Source organism: Oreochromis niloticus, linkage group LG17 (genome assembly GCF_001858045.2).
Source record: "Oreochromis niloticus isolate F11D_XX linkage group LG17, O_niloticus_UMD_NMBU, whole genome shotgun sequence".
Taxonomy (NCBI): domain Eukaryota; kingdom Metazoa; phylum Chordata; class Actinopteri; order Cichliformes; family Cichlidae; genus Oreochromis; species Oreochromis niloticus.
This window is the reverse complement of record NC_031981.2, coordinates 27,815,561-27,831,900: the sequence shown is the minus strand read 5'-3', so window position 1 is coordinate 27,831,900 and position 16,340 is coordinate 27,815,561. Positions and strand designations below refer to the sequence as shown.

At 39.6% G+C, this 16,340-nt stretch overlaps 1 protein-coding gene across 2 annotated transcripts in view; it reads left to right on the top strand.

Annotated features, from left to right (window-relative positions):
- The window catches only part of nos1apa (nitric oxide synthase 1 (neuronal) adaptor protein a), a 189,186-nt gene that overhangs the window by 126,326 nt on the left and 46,520 nt on the right, over positions 1-16,340 (top strand). For both annotated transcript variants that reach the window (XM_025899427.1, XM_025899428.1), the window contains exon 6: positions 12,350-12,491. In XM_025899427.1, coding sequence (XP_025755212.1) covers positions 12,350-12,491 — 142 coding nt within the window. The remainder of the gene's footprint in view (positions 1-12,349; positions 12,492-16,340) is intronic.

Below are 16,340 nucleotides of genomic sequence, written 5' to 3'. Positions count from 1 at the left end.
AAGATGATTAAGGAGACTTTATTCTCCTTCTAACTACCAGCAGTGAGAAAATGGCTTGGCTTTATATCACAGCGGCATAAAAAAGGCTTCACTGGCCGATCACTTCTAACACTTAGTCAGGTTCTCCCTCTCTCTGTCTCTCCTCTGCTATGACTTATGCTCTCTCATTCATCCTCCTCTTTCTCCAAATCAGCAGTTCAGTGGATGCTAATGAATGGTCTAGTCTCTGTTATGTAGAATTGAAGTGTGGGTGATGGAGCAAAGAGTGTTCATCCACACAGTGAATGCCACATTGGCTCCAAGTCCACAGACTGCGGAACTACTCTATTTAAGAGGCAGCTGTAAGTAAGAGCAGAAGCAAGGGGTCGTGTCAGATAGTGTTACGCCTTTCAGAAGCCATGTTTTGAATATTATATATTTGAAATCCACACACAATATTCATAAGAAGCCACAGCGATCGACGATTGCGTGGTTTATTTATCGCAAATCAAAAGAAATAGGCAAATGTTTTGACTTATCACTGTTCAGGTCAGTTTTTCAGCCACTTATTTTTAAGCTTGTCTCCTCTCACACGAGCTGTCACTGTGTGTAAAGTCTGAAGCAGTGAATGCAGCACCTACGTCACACAACTGCCCCTGCCATGCCATGTTGTTGGTGGATATTGCTCCACGCTGCCACTAGTGGTGCTTGAGATACGCAAACAAGTTTTTGAAATAGCTTAAAATATATCAAACCCTCTATATCATTTTTACTTTAAACATAAACTTTTTGAAATGTAAAAACTTGTAAACTTTATATTCTGGCCTACATATGGTTATATATGTAATAATGGCAGTCAGTTAAAGCAGTATATGAATGAGGTGAGGTTGTATATTTCTCTGGTTTTAATTATACAGATAATTTAGTGTAATGGCATATTATCTAGTCTAGTCTAGTTACATAATTATAGATCAATGTATAAAGGTGTTTATATTAATATAACTAGGGACTGTGTAGTGGGCATATTTATTTATAGTGGAATTTGTATGTATTAGATTATATAATCAAAAAAGGAAGCATATATATATACATAGTGATCTAAATAGTGGTAAACGTTATTTGCTTCTTCCTATTTTCAAACAGATATTTCAAACAAATATTGATTTAATCTTCCTTCCTGTAAGTAAGTTTCTCTTTACTTATGTTTGTCTAAACTCAATATTACCTCAGAATTAAGAATCGGCATATTTGTTGGTAAGTCCATCTAAACTCTCTGCAAGCAAACGATACAGAAGAGAGGTAAATAAACCATTTTTCCTACAAGTCCAAAGTAGAAGTGATTTACAAGGAGTTTTCAGTATTGCTGTCGTCAGTGTCATCCATTAGCGCTTCAGTGTTTTGTAAAATATACAGGTCTTTCCCAGTACAAGTCTCACAAGATTCTGGTGGTAATCCTAATGAAGCTAGCCCAGCTATAGACCGTGTCATGTGTTGGTATCATTACTCTGTCTAATCTTAGCGATATCTGCATCAGTGAGGCGGGGACACTTTAACAAGCCTAACATAAAGAACGACACTCATAAGGATAATAAAACATAATGTGGACAACTTGGTTTTGGTCTTTTAAACCTGATAATTGACTCTATATATTACAGCTCAGTAATAACATGCCGAGCTTTAATGTAGAGTCCTGCTGTTGTTCTGTGTTTTTAATTTATCTACCCAGTTAATGGATGTAGTGAGAGCTGTGGTTATTGTGTCAAGTGTTCCTTGAGTTCATTCAATGAAATTCTCATTGAGATTTGGATGGAGATGATTGCAAAGGCCAGACGTTTCTCTTGAGAGGGAGATTTTTTTCCTCATGGCTAATTACATTAGAAAGTTTGGGGTAAGATACAGGGTCAGTACTGCCTGTTTCAAATAAGAGATTAGAAACTAAAATGTCTTAAAGAACAAGATGTGTGTAAGGTGTATATTTTTACGTGGATGGTGTTTAAATGTAGTCACTGTAGATTTTAGCTTTAAAGTCAAGAATCAATGGTTTCCTCGCTGACATTGTAGAGTGCTGATGTAAAATGATATAAGGCCAATTCAATGATAAGGACTCACTTTGTTCTTGATACAGCTTGGGGAAGGTAATTGGATTTAATAGCCTTTCAGCACTTTTTATTGAATATCCATATCTCAGTGAAATTACCCTTCTGTCTTAAGCTTTAGTCTCTCCTCTCTGTTAAAGCTGCGTTGCTTCTGCAGCAGTGGCAGGACTAAATCAAAGTTCCAAATCAAACAGAACTCGAAATAGGTTGGGCATTTGTTTCAAATTACTCCTTTCCTAACACTACATATCAGTTGTGTGATATATTGATGATTAGATTCCCCTGCTGAAATGTAAACACAGGCAGAAATCAACTGGCTGCCCTGACATAATTCCTCTGTCTTATTCTCCAGTGTTTTAGCCATGTGCTGTTTACAACAACCGCTATAAGCTTGCTGAAGCTGTCATGGAACTTGACAAGGCTACCCTTTTAAAAAAACATTTCACTGATAATTGTCCTGTAGTATTTGAAGGCAGATACTTAAAATACCCAAATACCATCCAGATCCCTTTGTGTTAGGAGAGGATCAGCTTCAGTCTGGTATTAAGCTCCACTACAGAGTACTGCTCTGTAGGCCTGTGAAATGGGAGGAAGCATATCTGCTGTAAACTGGCTGTTAAACTATACCTAAAAACTCATACTAATGAGGTTGTTCTCACTCCCAACCCAGGATGTGGTCAGGATCCTTTGGCTTCACATAGTGACACACTAAGCAACCCTTAAATGTCATTTTCCAGCTTACAGGGCAGTGCCGTAGGATAGTGCAAGTTCTGCAGTGTCTAAAAGAAGAACGATGCGACTGTTGTCCAACCGTGTTACAAATCATGGTAACCAAGAAAGCAGGAGAAGGTTGTGGCAGACAAAGTTTAACCTCTGACAGTTGTTTATTATTTTATATTTGTAACCAAAACCACGAGTTCACCCCAATCAAACCACAAAAATTCTGGTTGAATGTTATGTGATTGCAGCACACCACCTACCTTGAAATGCCGACTTCTGTCCATCCATTTATATGCTGCCAATTTTCTGAGTCTGGGTCATAGGGGAAGCACCCTATGAAAAGATGCTACGCTCTTCTAGGGGTTACCGAGACATAACGGAGAGGACAACTCAACTTGGACTTGCCAAGAGGCTTTCTGTTGAGGTCCCTGAACTATCTCAGCTGGCTCCATTCAGTGTGGAGGAGTAGCATCTCTGTTATGCATGTTGTTTTTGCATGTTTTACCCATGTGTTATTGCTGTGGTCAATTTAACAATCTTCCTGATTACATATTAACAACCATATTGTGATTGAAGGGTTTATCCCGAGAGCTATGTTCTAGGGACTTCTTGCCCCTGGAAACTTCTTCAACAGCAAATTGGTCCCAAAGAATCGGCAAGACTAAAAATAGTACAGAATAGCCTTTTGAAGACCATGAGAGCAAGGGACCAAGTTACCCTGCCCAGAACAGGGTTACCAGGGTGCCACCCTGGATCCAGGCCTCCTACAGGGGCCTGAGGGCACGGTTGCCTCGTCTTTGCCCATCCCAAAATACCTAGATTGGCTGTAGGGGATCAGTGCAGTGGATGCTGAGCAGAAGTGCAGGTCCTGGTTGTACCCAGCTGTCAAAACCCGCTAGAGGGACAAAATATGTCCCTCTGTTACTCACTTTGAAAATCCAAGATCCAGTGTCTTGGTGTCTTGGGAAATGGCATGTTAAAATATGACGGGAAAGGTTTCATCCCCAAGTGCCAAAATGTGACAAACTAGGACTGTGAATTTGTTACATGTTCTCAAATTCACACCGACAAGATGATGTCCAGTTTACTGTCTAGTGAGTGACAGAGGAAAGGGAAGAATCCAGAAGACATTCAGATGCTGTATGGTACTCCTGCCACGGAGTGAGTTAATTAAAAGATACTGACATTTAAACAAATCCTGGAGAGAGAAAAGGTGACAGGGGAGAGAAAGAAGAATCAAGAAAGGTTGACAGAAGCAGTAAGATGGAGAAATTGAAACTCGTTTGGGGGGGGGGTTGTATGATGTAGCTATGTGTGGTGCCTCGAAACCAAGCTAGTGGTTCAGAAGAGTCACTGAGACGTTATAAATTAATTTCCTTACACTTCACTCACTTCATGCTGTCATACTCGAGCGCAATCACATGCACACAGAGACTTGTCCATTGATTAGGAGTTATTTCACTCTCATAATATTCACCTGCAGTGCCAGAAGTATGGTGTAATTCATTCCTGTTCCCCCACTAATTTCCTTGAGGAAATCAAAGTGTTTGAAGATCAGACTACGCTGTGCCCTGATCATTATAGTGATCAGAGAGTGTCTAATGCAAATCTTTAAAGGATACGCCAGTGACATGATGTGTCTTATATACTATAGAAGATTTGCATACACTGACCAATGGCTGTGTAAGTTGTAGAAGGACGAGAGGAAAATGTCATCAGAAAAGGAATAGACATATGAAGAGAGAGATACATGACAATTTCTTTAATCACAAGCAATTCCCTTGCTCACCACCCCCACTCTTGTTTACCCTGCTCTTTCCTAGATTATGTTATATTCCCATTTGCCCCTTATTTTTGCCTGTGCCAAGACTTTCAAGCGGACAGCCAAAGCACCGCTCAACCTCTGTGGGTAATTCAGGATAAATAATGCATCACACTTTTGGACAGACTTCATCTCATCATCACTGAGGAAGATCCAGCTCACCAGAGGCTGTAGAGAAGAAAGGGATAGAAAGGCAAAGATAAGGAAAAGATACACTTTTATTTACTTGAACTGACAGAGAGGAAAAGTCATGGGGACAGAGTTGGAGACAAAAAAAGAGGACTTGACAGAGATGGTGACAGATGTCCAACATAGGCAGCAGCAGCCTTTCCAGCAGGATATCGAGGCTTTGCATTTGAGTGACAGATCTTTTAGTGATCCTGTCAGCTGCCACAATTGGAAATCAGCTAGAGAATTGGCTCAAGGCAAAAAATGTTCAGATAAAGTGCAAGTGTCTTCATAAAAAGTTAGTTGAAAAAAAAAGATTAGTGTGTTAAAAGCAGCATTGAACATAGCGGTATAACACTAAGGACATTCAAGGAATTTCTATATTAAGAGGGCCTAAAAGGAACAGTTAGTTATATGTCTATTTCAGTTAACTTCAATTTAGCTCACTTCAGTTCAGTTCAATTAATGCCAAATCACAGCAAGACACTTTATATTGTAAGGTAACGACCCCGCATACAGGAAAAACCCCAAACACCAACAATAAAACAACCCAGAGATTAATAAAAATTAAGGATTAAATGTAGAGCGTTGTGTAAGCACAAAGACGGGCCTGAAAGCCGAAGAGTCTGTTGGTTTACTTGTGGTTACTAGGGTATTTAAAAGTAGAACAGAAGGCAATCTGAGAGTGAAGTGTCTCTCTAGTTAATATATGTTTACCCAACTAAAAATACTTGGTTCATGTTGAGATTGGCAGCATTGGTTGGACGTGTTAACCTAAAAGCATGTTGTCATGTGTTGAACTTGGAGCTTGGTTCTGAGACTATAAAGTCATTGGGAAAGTGTTTACTGACAATTAGGATACTTTTCAGACCCAGAGGCTACATCTATTGTTCATATAAAGTCTGTGGTTTGGTTCAGTTGCCATAGATAGTTGTATGGAAAGTCCAGTTAGACCAAGGGTCTCCAACTCCAGGCCTCAAGGGCCGGTGTCCTGCAGGTTTTAGATCTCACCCTCAGCACACCTGAAACAAATTAGCTCATTACCAGGCCTCTGGAGAACTTCAAGACATGTTGAGGAGGTAATTTAGCCATTTAAATCAGCTGTGTTGGATCAAGGGCACATCTAAAACCTGCAGGACACCGGCCCCTGAGGCCTGGAGTTGGACACCCCTGAGTTAGACTATCAGATTTCTGAGTCTGGATCAAACACCAAAAGACTGCAGTCTGATTGAAAAGGTAAACAGCTTACAGAAATGCTATGAATGTGATGTTGGGAATAATTGGAAAATATGGTTGTGTATTTATGATATGCAGCTTTTTGTTAACCCAGCTGGCTGTTAAAATGAACAAGGGCATTTTTTTTCTGGCATCGCCAATCTCAACAGTTATAACTTATAACTTACGTCAAAAAATATTTAAAGACTTTGAACAAATGGCTAAAACTTTATTTGTTGAAAGTGAATTCACATTTGGCACTTTTGACTTGCAAGGTTTTACTTCTTTAAGATGTACCGAAATGTTGTCCCAATTCAGTTTCAACAGAATAGCAACAGAGAGACTCTGCTCTAAGTTAATCTCACTGTCTAAGCACTTAATTGTCCATAAGCACATTTGACCAGAAGAAGAAAAAGCTTTTTTTTCTGTCCTTTGACTTCGATTCAGTTTTTCAGTCTCATAGGAGACCTTACCAAAGCAGCAATCAGTAATTTAAGCCCCCATGAAAAGGTTCAAGTTTTTCTTTTGTCCCAGCAACTCTGAGAAGCAGGTCTATACTTTTATTACAATTAAACTTAACTACTGCAGCACATTGCACTCTACTCTCCCCCCAGAAGCTTTTAAAACAATTGCAGCTTACAAAGTACTTCTGGCAGACTGTAACTGGAGCAAGTGGAGTGCTCACATCACTGCTGTTTTAAAATCCCTGAACTGGCTCCTGATGCTTTTGTGGATAGATATTTAAGATCCTGGGAATATGGATGTCTTCTCAAAGAAGCAATTAAACTGGTTGATATGCTGCAAAAAAGACACCTGACCTGTGTAGTGCCCTCAGAGTCTTTGCTGCTCACTCTAGCAAAGATGAAAGACTGTGATGGATTCGACTTTGGCAGTTTAGGACCCAAAGTGCCTTAAAAAATTCTCCTATTTATACATTTATTCTCCATAAGCCTGAAACCTGCGTATCTCTGTTCAGTTATAAACTATTATATCCATCCATCCATCCATCCATCCATCCATCCATTTTCTTCCGCTTATCCTCATCAGGGTCGCAGGAGGGGCTGGAGCCTATCCCAGCTGCCATGGAAAGGCCATGGTCAGGTGGCAGATTTAGGACTTCTTGCTCTTCTTTTTTTATAAGTATCTTGAAAAATATTATTCCTTCTAGGCTGGACAACTGCAGTTCATTGTTGTAATTTAGGTTGTTGAAAAGTTCTTTAAAAAGCTGTAGAGTTGATCCAGTATGCTGCAGAGAAAGTATTCTTCCTGTTAAAAGGGTGTTTTTCCTTCCCACTGTCATCAAGTTCTTCCTAATAGGTGGTTGATTGACTGTTGAGGTTTTCTCTCCATTAGTGTAGGGTTTTCACCTAACAGTGTAAAGCATCTTGAGGTAATAGTTGTTATATTAATGAAAGTGAATTGAAATTGAATTGGATTGAAAAGTTGCTGCTGCCTCTGCACGTATTACTTCAGCATGGTATTGTCATTCTTGAGCTGACTAATTTTAGAGCTCCCAGCGGCAGCCCATGTCCCAAGCATTTTTTTCAGCTGTTCAATAAGGTTAGCTCTTTTGTTTAATGGGAGCCTTTAGTGGAACCAATTTGGGGTTTTGTTAGTAGGATTAAGAACGAGGAAGTCATCTTTCTGAGCCAGAAGCACAAAAAATGTGTTGAACTGTTGAGTCAGTTACAAGAAAGGGGAATTGGAGAGGAGGAAAAAAAAGACTAAAATAATGAAAAAGTGTAAAACATTGTTTTCAATTGTGTGTTTTCCAATGCGTCAGTGTGTGAGGCAGGGGAGCGCGAGCTTTGGTGTGTTCGCTGTGTACAATAACACCAGAATCTGCTCTCATCCCCGGTATGACTGCCTGTGGAACAAACATCTTCAAAGGGAAACACGATTGTTTACTGTCAGTCTGAGGACCAGCATGGGGTGAGAAGACATGAATGGGGTCCACAGAGAAGGAGGAGATGATGTGGGGGTGAGATAATGGAGGAGGAAATGAAGAAGATGGGAACGGCAGAGCATGGAAAAACAAAACCACAGCTCCAAGGAGGAAAGATGAGTGAAGGATGCAAGAGTTGCTCCAAATGTGAGATGCCTGCAAGTGTATACTTAACATTTTTGAATAACCTCATCTATCATTTTCAGAACAACTTTTTCCTAGTTAAAAAAAAAGTTGAGAATTAGGTGAAATTGGAGGTTTTGCTCTGAGTGGAGTTTTGCCTTCAAGGGTCACTAGTTTTTTCTTTCCTTTCTTAATGCATGTAGAGCAATGATGTCTCAAGATATTAACACTCGTCTCCAGAAAATTAGAAAAGAGAGAAGGCAGATGTCAGAATTGAATACATCTGTGCATCTCTTTTAATTTGCATTTTTATCACTATAATCTTGAATATCAGATACTTGTATTCATGACGCCTGGTTGGTTGATGACACTGTCACTGAATACCAATAAGGAAGATGTGTTAAGACAAACAAACCCTAGATTATTTTATGAAGGTGGAGGGAAGCACTGCTTTAACTGCTGATCCGGCAAATACTCTTCAGACATTTTCTATATAGTACAAAACAACCAGTCCACCTTTTACATTACAGTCTATGAATTTCTATATATGTTTTTGAAATATGGGTGCTATGTGTGTTGCACGCTCAGTCTCTGGGTGATCAGTTTACCAGTTGGTCACTGCAACTGTGAATAAAAGTCCTTAGGAATTCCTAAAATCTCATAATAGCAATTTACAATTTAAGAGGTTGAAAACTGTTAATTCTTCAATTCTGTTTGGTTCTGAAGTTATTTAGTAATGTCACTGTGAGAATTCTTAGACAGCTCTGTTTTTCATCCCTCTACAAATTAGATTGTGCAGTGTTAAGATAAGATAAGATAAGATAAGATAAGATAAGATAAGATAAGATAAGATAACCTTTATTAGTCCCACACGTGGGAAATTTGTTTTGTCACAGCAGGAAGTGGACAGTGCAAAAGTTATTGCATTATTAAACTGTAGATATATAGTTTGATTAGATTTGATAGTTTATATATAAAATAACGCTGATTGAACTCCTAAGAGGACGATGAAGCAGAGGATGATTGAAATTGGAAATGGAAATGATTTGGGATTGACAGACATTCTTGGTTGGAAAGAAGTCCCTGCTTTACCCAGATCATGGGATTTGACTACCTTAATTGCAACAACCTGTAGCATGCAATGTGGTGGTAGCAAAACCTCCAAATCTGAAGCCAGAAACCAATGGCATGCTCCTCTGTGGTTCACGGAAATGCTACCCTAGCTAATGATTGTATTATCTGGCGATCTTGATGCAACATGGAGCATGAGCTCAACCGGCGAATCGTACGTGGTCAGCTTTACCGTTGTGGTGAACCAGTTGGATTATGTGCCAACCGTCACTTATGGCCTTCACATATGGCCACAAAAATGAGGTCAATGATACAAACAAAATGAGCTTCCTTCGTATGGCTCGGTTTGATCTCTGAGGTGTGGAGAGGAGCTCGGGCATGCAGAGGGAGCACAGAGTGGGACGCCTGCTACTTTAATGTTGAGTACAATGGAATATTGTTTCAGACAATAACTGTGCTTTTTTCTTTACACTTTAATAAACAAACTTAGGCAATGCTAAACCAAATGCTTATTTTGCACCTTAGTATTCTATTTGAGCTGACAGCAGGGTGTTTACTTGCACAGAGTGTATTTGTTCATTTTTATTGGAAGTTTGGCTTGAAATTTTATTTGCTATGGTTTTAAAAGTGTATTTTGGGGGGGGGGGGTTGAGAGTTTTCAAATGTCCGCATGCTGTCAGTGACTTTTAGTGAGGTGACTGAGCACAACAAAGTGGAGGCTTTTACAGGAGGCTTTGAGCTTTTATGCCAGCAAGGCAGCTTAGTCATCACGACTGTTGATTCTGTAAGGGTCAGAAGGTACGTGACGCACTGGGAGGTCATAAATTCTTTCTGCTGGTTGTGGCACCTGATGGCTGGTCACTATGGTAACATCAGCACTAAATTAAACTGAAGCAAGTCGATTTAATTAAAAAAAAAATTGAATAATAAAATGTGCTGTAAGAAGACTGCAGACAAACCTCACTACTGATACAGAAACACATCTGTGGGCTGAGGCCAAAGCCCAGTAGCTCAGATGCTGTCAAAATCCGCTAACTCATCAACTGTTTTCTGATCCCATACAGAGCTTGCATTAGTGCTGTTAGCACTTACAGGACACTTCCTCAAACTAGTCCAGTGTTGACAAGCAGGGCAAGAAAGGATTTGGTCCTTCAGTCATGTGTGTATTGTGTTGTGGCTTTTAGGCCACGCTTCATCCATTTATGCTCATTCAGCTGAGAATGAGTGCTTTACAATGAAATCTTTTCTGCCTTTACACCTTTCTACCATGAGGAGATAGACCAGATGCCTGATAGGGGATAGAAAGCTGAAAGTTGTTTTCGCCTGACCTGCCTTTTCAGAGCAGGGCAGAAGGAGGAAAGAGGAGGAGATGAGCAGAGACACTAAAGTCGGTGTGCCTGCGGGTAAAGTGAAATCCAGTCAAAAGTAGAAATTCAGAGTTTGGATTATATATATATATTTTTTTTTTAATACAGGCTGCTGTTTGTTTGAAATTCTTTTTAATAAATTGTTAGTGTTGTGAAAGAGTCTGCCTTAGAAGGAGGAAAAAGGAGAAATTTCTCAATGTGCTGAAATACAAACACCCCCACCAAACAAAAAAATAAAAGCTGCACCTACAATATAATAATAATAATAATAACTAGAATTATTCAGAGAGTACAAAGTTCTGCAAAGGCGGCTCAGTCTCTGGGCAGTATTTACTTTTAAGAGAATAGTATAGTAGGAGAGGGATAAACTGTAAATAACTTAACATGAATAACGTACACATATAATATTATATAATCTAATACTATCGTATATTGCTAATTAACTGGGCACCTCATTCTCTTTCCCTTTGCAATATTTTCTTTGAAGATAAAGCATTTTTGGGGTCAACTTAAAAGAAATGCAGATGTGAAATCAAAAGTGAGGTCAGAGGTCATGTGACATGATTTTTGGAGGCAAAAGAATCCCCAAATATCATTCCCTGTATTCCTATTTATTAATGCAATAGCAGTAAGAAACTAATAGCTTCTCACTTTGACCTTTGAACTTAGATCAGTCTATTAACCTAAAAGGAGAGACTGTCTACATGTTGACAACACGCACCACATTTGTAAGAATCATAGTTGCTTTTTGTCAGTTTTCCACCAATAAATCTTGAATACCTCGGTTGACGTAAGCCACATTTTACTGGATTGTTAACATGACCTCAAGTCTACACCCTTGAAAAAAGTAATAAGAAATTATTCAGAACCTTTCCAGCTAGTGAGTATTATGTGTCATTTTTGTGTCATTTTTGTCATTTATGTCTAATTTTTCTTCTTTTTGACATAAAAAGTTTAAACGGAAACCCGAATCTTTACCTTAACCTTTATTTTTTTTAAATTAAAGAAAATACAACATGTAACTGACACGTTTCTTTTTTAAAAACTGATATAGCTGGGCAACATGTTCAGGATGTAAGCCTTACTCTGTGACAGCTGGGATGGGCTCCCTGAATTGGATCAAAGATAGATGGATGAAAGCGAGTCCACTGAGTCCACGTGTAATAATTCCACATTTATAGTACATCGGTAGAGAAACAGTCTCACGGGTGAAAGCCTGTTCATTTCTTTGTAGCTCTGCCTCTTCCTTATGTAGACTCTGTGACTCTGCATTTCTTTCCACTACAGGACGATTCAGTTTCAGTATTTTTCCTCCCCACTTAAGTTGCAAAGCATCGCAACAATGTGATTGGTCAGTTGCAATGATGGCCCCACAAAAACATCATGATGTCTCAACATAATGATCTCAGATATCGTCATGTAACTCAGTACATCCATGTGAAACTGAATCAGCAGCTGACCTACACACCCGTCTTCTGGGCTTGTTGTATCTGAGACGGGAAACATTTCTAAGAGTGATTCTGGGTCCAGTCGGAATCCAACACTGGGCTCGGTCTTATCTGGTAAAATGCCCTGGTGGCTCGTGTTGAGTGATGGGGTTTGCATTGCCTTATACCCAGAAACATGAATTGGTTTCTGGGTAAACACCTGCAGAAACCCAATCAGAGGAAGCCAAAGGAGAAAGATGTCACACTAGATGAAGTCGATTAGAAAATGCAACGCAGCAAAGAGTTTTTTAGGTTTTTTTTTTTTAAACCAAATGTCAACACAAAAATGCCGCTGATAACACTCTGAGAATCACAGCTGCATTTATTTGTCTTTCTTTGTCTCCTCACCCTCGCAGAGCCAGGCCATGCGTATCGTTCGGACAGTCGGGCAGGCGTTTGAAGTTTGTCACAAACTGAGTCTGCAGCACACGCAGCAGAACACTGATGGACAGGACGACCACCACAGCGACAAGAACAGCAATGACTCTTCCGTCACAGGTAGACACGAACACCATTCCATTTTTTATTCTACAAAAGCACTTCTGCTGTGGCCTCAAGTCTGTTAAAAAGTGCTTACTGCAAGTTCAGTTGTGCATACTGTGATCACTTTGGAGAATGGTGGAGCTGCGGAGGCGCTAAAGAGTGCAAGGTGAATGTTTCGTGCGAGTTTTCAATTTGAATTGAACTTATTAAAAGACAAAAAGTAGATGTGAGCTCGCTGAGGAGAGGTCAGGAGCAAATGCAACGAACGATTGAGTGACTTTTTGTCTTGGAGGAATTCATTTGTTGTTTTACCTTCAGCAGGAGTTGTTACTGAACGCTGACAGGCAAGTTCATACAGAGACAGTCTAAGATTGTTTTTGTGCAAGATGCCAGAAATGTTATTTTGCCATGTAAAGCGCTCACTTAGATAAAACACACTATGATTTTAAGATGAGTAAATACAGCTGTTTACGAGGTTTACTTTCAGATGAGAACTGTGCAGGGAGGGAGTGAGCGGATAGATAGACGTGTGTGGGTTGATGTAATGCAGTGCTTCAGAGGCATGTGCTGTGATTGTGCTGTGAAGGAGACTTGAGGCTTGTTTGGCTGTGGCAGTAAAAACATTGTCGGTGTGTCTAAAATTAAAAGCAGACCTTGAGAGCAGACTTTCTGGACCATTTTCATGTGCCAACAAAGGGCACATCACTGATAGAAACAGCCAGGCTTGTGCTGCCGATAGACTGATAGAGCTTGTTTTTTTTTTTAGACGCCCATAACAAAACATTGTTAAATTGAGTGCCTACATTGTGGGTGGATTCAGTGTTGCTCTTTCATATTAGCTGGAGGTTGTCCAGGTGGCTGAGTGAATAAGACTCATACTTGCAATTTCCATCCTGTGTAATTTCCCACTGCCTCGCTTATTTCCAATCACCTCTCTGCTTCTGCATTCACAGAAATGCTGAAATTATCCCAAAGATAATTTATGGTTACAGTTGATATGAACATCATTCAAAATGGCATGTTTATGCCTTTTTACTGCAAAAGCTTTTTTTTTTTTTTTTTTTTGCTGTGCCATCCTCATTATGCAGCAAGACTCTCTTCACCTTTGTCTTTCCTCACAAGGAAAATGTTCTCTGTTTGGATGCTGCACTGTTACCATAACACTGTAGCATCCAAACAGACTGATGGCTGTTGGTTTTTGCCCAGAATGTTTTCTTTTTAGCCCGCTCTGCTCCTTAGTTCACCACCACCAGACTAATGTAACCAATTCATTATTTTTACCTCCTGATAAAATCTAAAGTGATGCCTCCTGTTTTAACATAAATTTGTTGTATAAACTAAATCCGATATAAATTTAGCAGCTATTCTGCTCAAAGTAACTGAAATGTTGTAGAAGTTTGTCAGTGTCTATCTGTAACAAAACGTAAAAGCAAAACTGGAAGACATGAAACTGATTTAAAATATTAATATAATACAATTACAATAATAAAATAAGTATTTAGTAATAGTCCATAAGCACAAATCTGTGTGTAACCCACGCGTATGAACATTCATCATCATCATTCATCAGGCATTTATAATATTTGTATCTGAATCTGTTTGTACAAACAAGTTTAAGTGTCTCTGACCGTCTGGACAAGCAAATGAAGTATTATTGTCCTTATTATTGTTATTATGCTAAAAATTACAGTTGAATTTTAAATGATAAAAGAATTATTACATTTAATATAAAGAAAACAGAATATTCAATGGAAAGGTCTAGGCTTTTAATTTGAACCTGTGTTCTTTATCTTCTCTTAAATTATCGTATCTTTCATTAAAAATGACATATCGTTGCTGAATGCAACAGGCGAATTTTGTCGCATTATTCCAATCTGTCCTGAGTTTCTGATCGCTTTTGATGTCCAAATTTTTTCCTTTACTTGAGCCATGGTGGGTGTCTCAGAGGAAACCATATTCAAACCTTCTATCATTTCCACCAGTTCAATTCAATTCTGTTTTATTTATATAGCGCCAAATCACAACAACAATCGCCTGAACACCCTTATATTGTAAGGTAGACCCTACAATAATACACGAAGAGAAAAACCCAATAATCATATGGCCCCCTATGAGCGAGCACTTTGGTGACAGTGGGAAGGAAAAACTCCCTTTTAACAGGAAGAAACCTCCAACAGAACCAGGCTCAGGGAGGGGCGGCCATCTGCCACCAACGGTTGGGGTGAGAGAAGGAAGACAGGATAAAGACATGCTGTGGAAGAGAGCCAGAGATTAATTACAAGTAATGAGTCAATGCAGAGAGGTCTATTAACACATAGTGAGTGAGAAAGGAGCCTTTAGACACAACTGTTTCAACTTCTTCAGCTGGACTTTCTGCTGCTTTCTTGCCTTAGAGGTACAGTATCGTCACCACTTTCTCTGTTCACCTGAAGGCATTTCCTTATAAAGAGAAATGTGAAGAGTATGGTGATTATACGAGACTGTTGGTTCAGAACTGTTCTCGTTTATTATCAAATGTAAGAACAAAATAGGCCGGTCACATTTTATTAATTGGACAGTAGTATAGCATACGTGCTTATTTTTTACACAGTTTAAGAATGTGAATATTAGTAAATGAAGACCATTGGGGTTATACCATATTAGTTGTGTTTGGGCTCATTGTGGTGCTGAAAAATGGAGATGTTGCCAATTGGATGCTTTTCAGATGTGCAAAACCGCTGGCTGAAATCCTGCCCCCAAACCATGACAGAGCCTCCACCATGTTTTACAAATAGCTGTAGACACTCACTGTTGGACCTTTCTCTTGACCTCCTCTGTACATGTTGATAACAGCTGGAACCAAAAATGTTTTTTTCTTCTTTCTTTTTTTTTTAAACATTTACATGCTTGTGCACCGTGTGCATGTCCAACAGGGTCAGATTCTCAGCGTGGCTTTATGCTGTAACTTCCTGACGTATCGGAGGTAGAACATTTAGGAGAAGATAACCTCATCTGCGCTTTTTGTCATCTAATTAAAGCGTTGCTATTATGACACGCTGTCAGGAAACCCAGGACTTCTAAAAACAGGTAAAAACCTTTGAAGGAGTCCAGCGGTTAGCAAATGACTTTTGATGGGGAAATCAACACAGGTGTCTCATCAGATAGAACAGTCATGTTAAATAAACATGTGATATTGTGTGTGTTGGCTCGTTAAACTTTTCAGCAACGTTGCCATGGTACCAATATTCACATTAATAAAAGCATCCATTGAGTTGATACCCAGGTTACCGGCTTTTCTAACTCCTCTAATGTTGTGTTGTCAGTTTCAGTTTTAGCCTTGAGATAGGAAAGAGTCCGAGGAAGAACCAGTGAGAGTCCATTAGCACTTGTGCTATCAGATTGTAATCCTAAAAAGCATGTTTTTAACGCCCTAAACAAAGTAGTATTCTAGGCCTTGAAATTGAAACAAAAGAAAAATGTGAAAGAAGTGTCATCAGTTCCATTGTGGAAGTCCTAAAAGTAAAGCAAAATCTGAAGGGCTGTCAGCACATTCCCCAGTGCCCACAAACACCTACACACTTCACACAGTCATGTGTCCTCAGACTGCACTAACAGATTGTACTGGAGACGCACTGCACATACACAGCTGTAGATGCGCTCATTCCTGCCTGTATTGTGCCCAAACTGGTAAGAAGGAGAAGGGTATGCTAGAGTGAATATCATGGATGAGTCAACACAGAGAAACAGCACAACAACACTGGTGGGCTGAGCCACTTTTATCCGCTGCCTGATGTCTGGATGGCTTGGGTTGTGTGGCAGCCCGGGGACACATGGCTCTCAGTGGGGTCCTGAGAGGACAAGACAAGGAGTCATCAAATGCAGCTC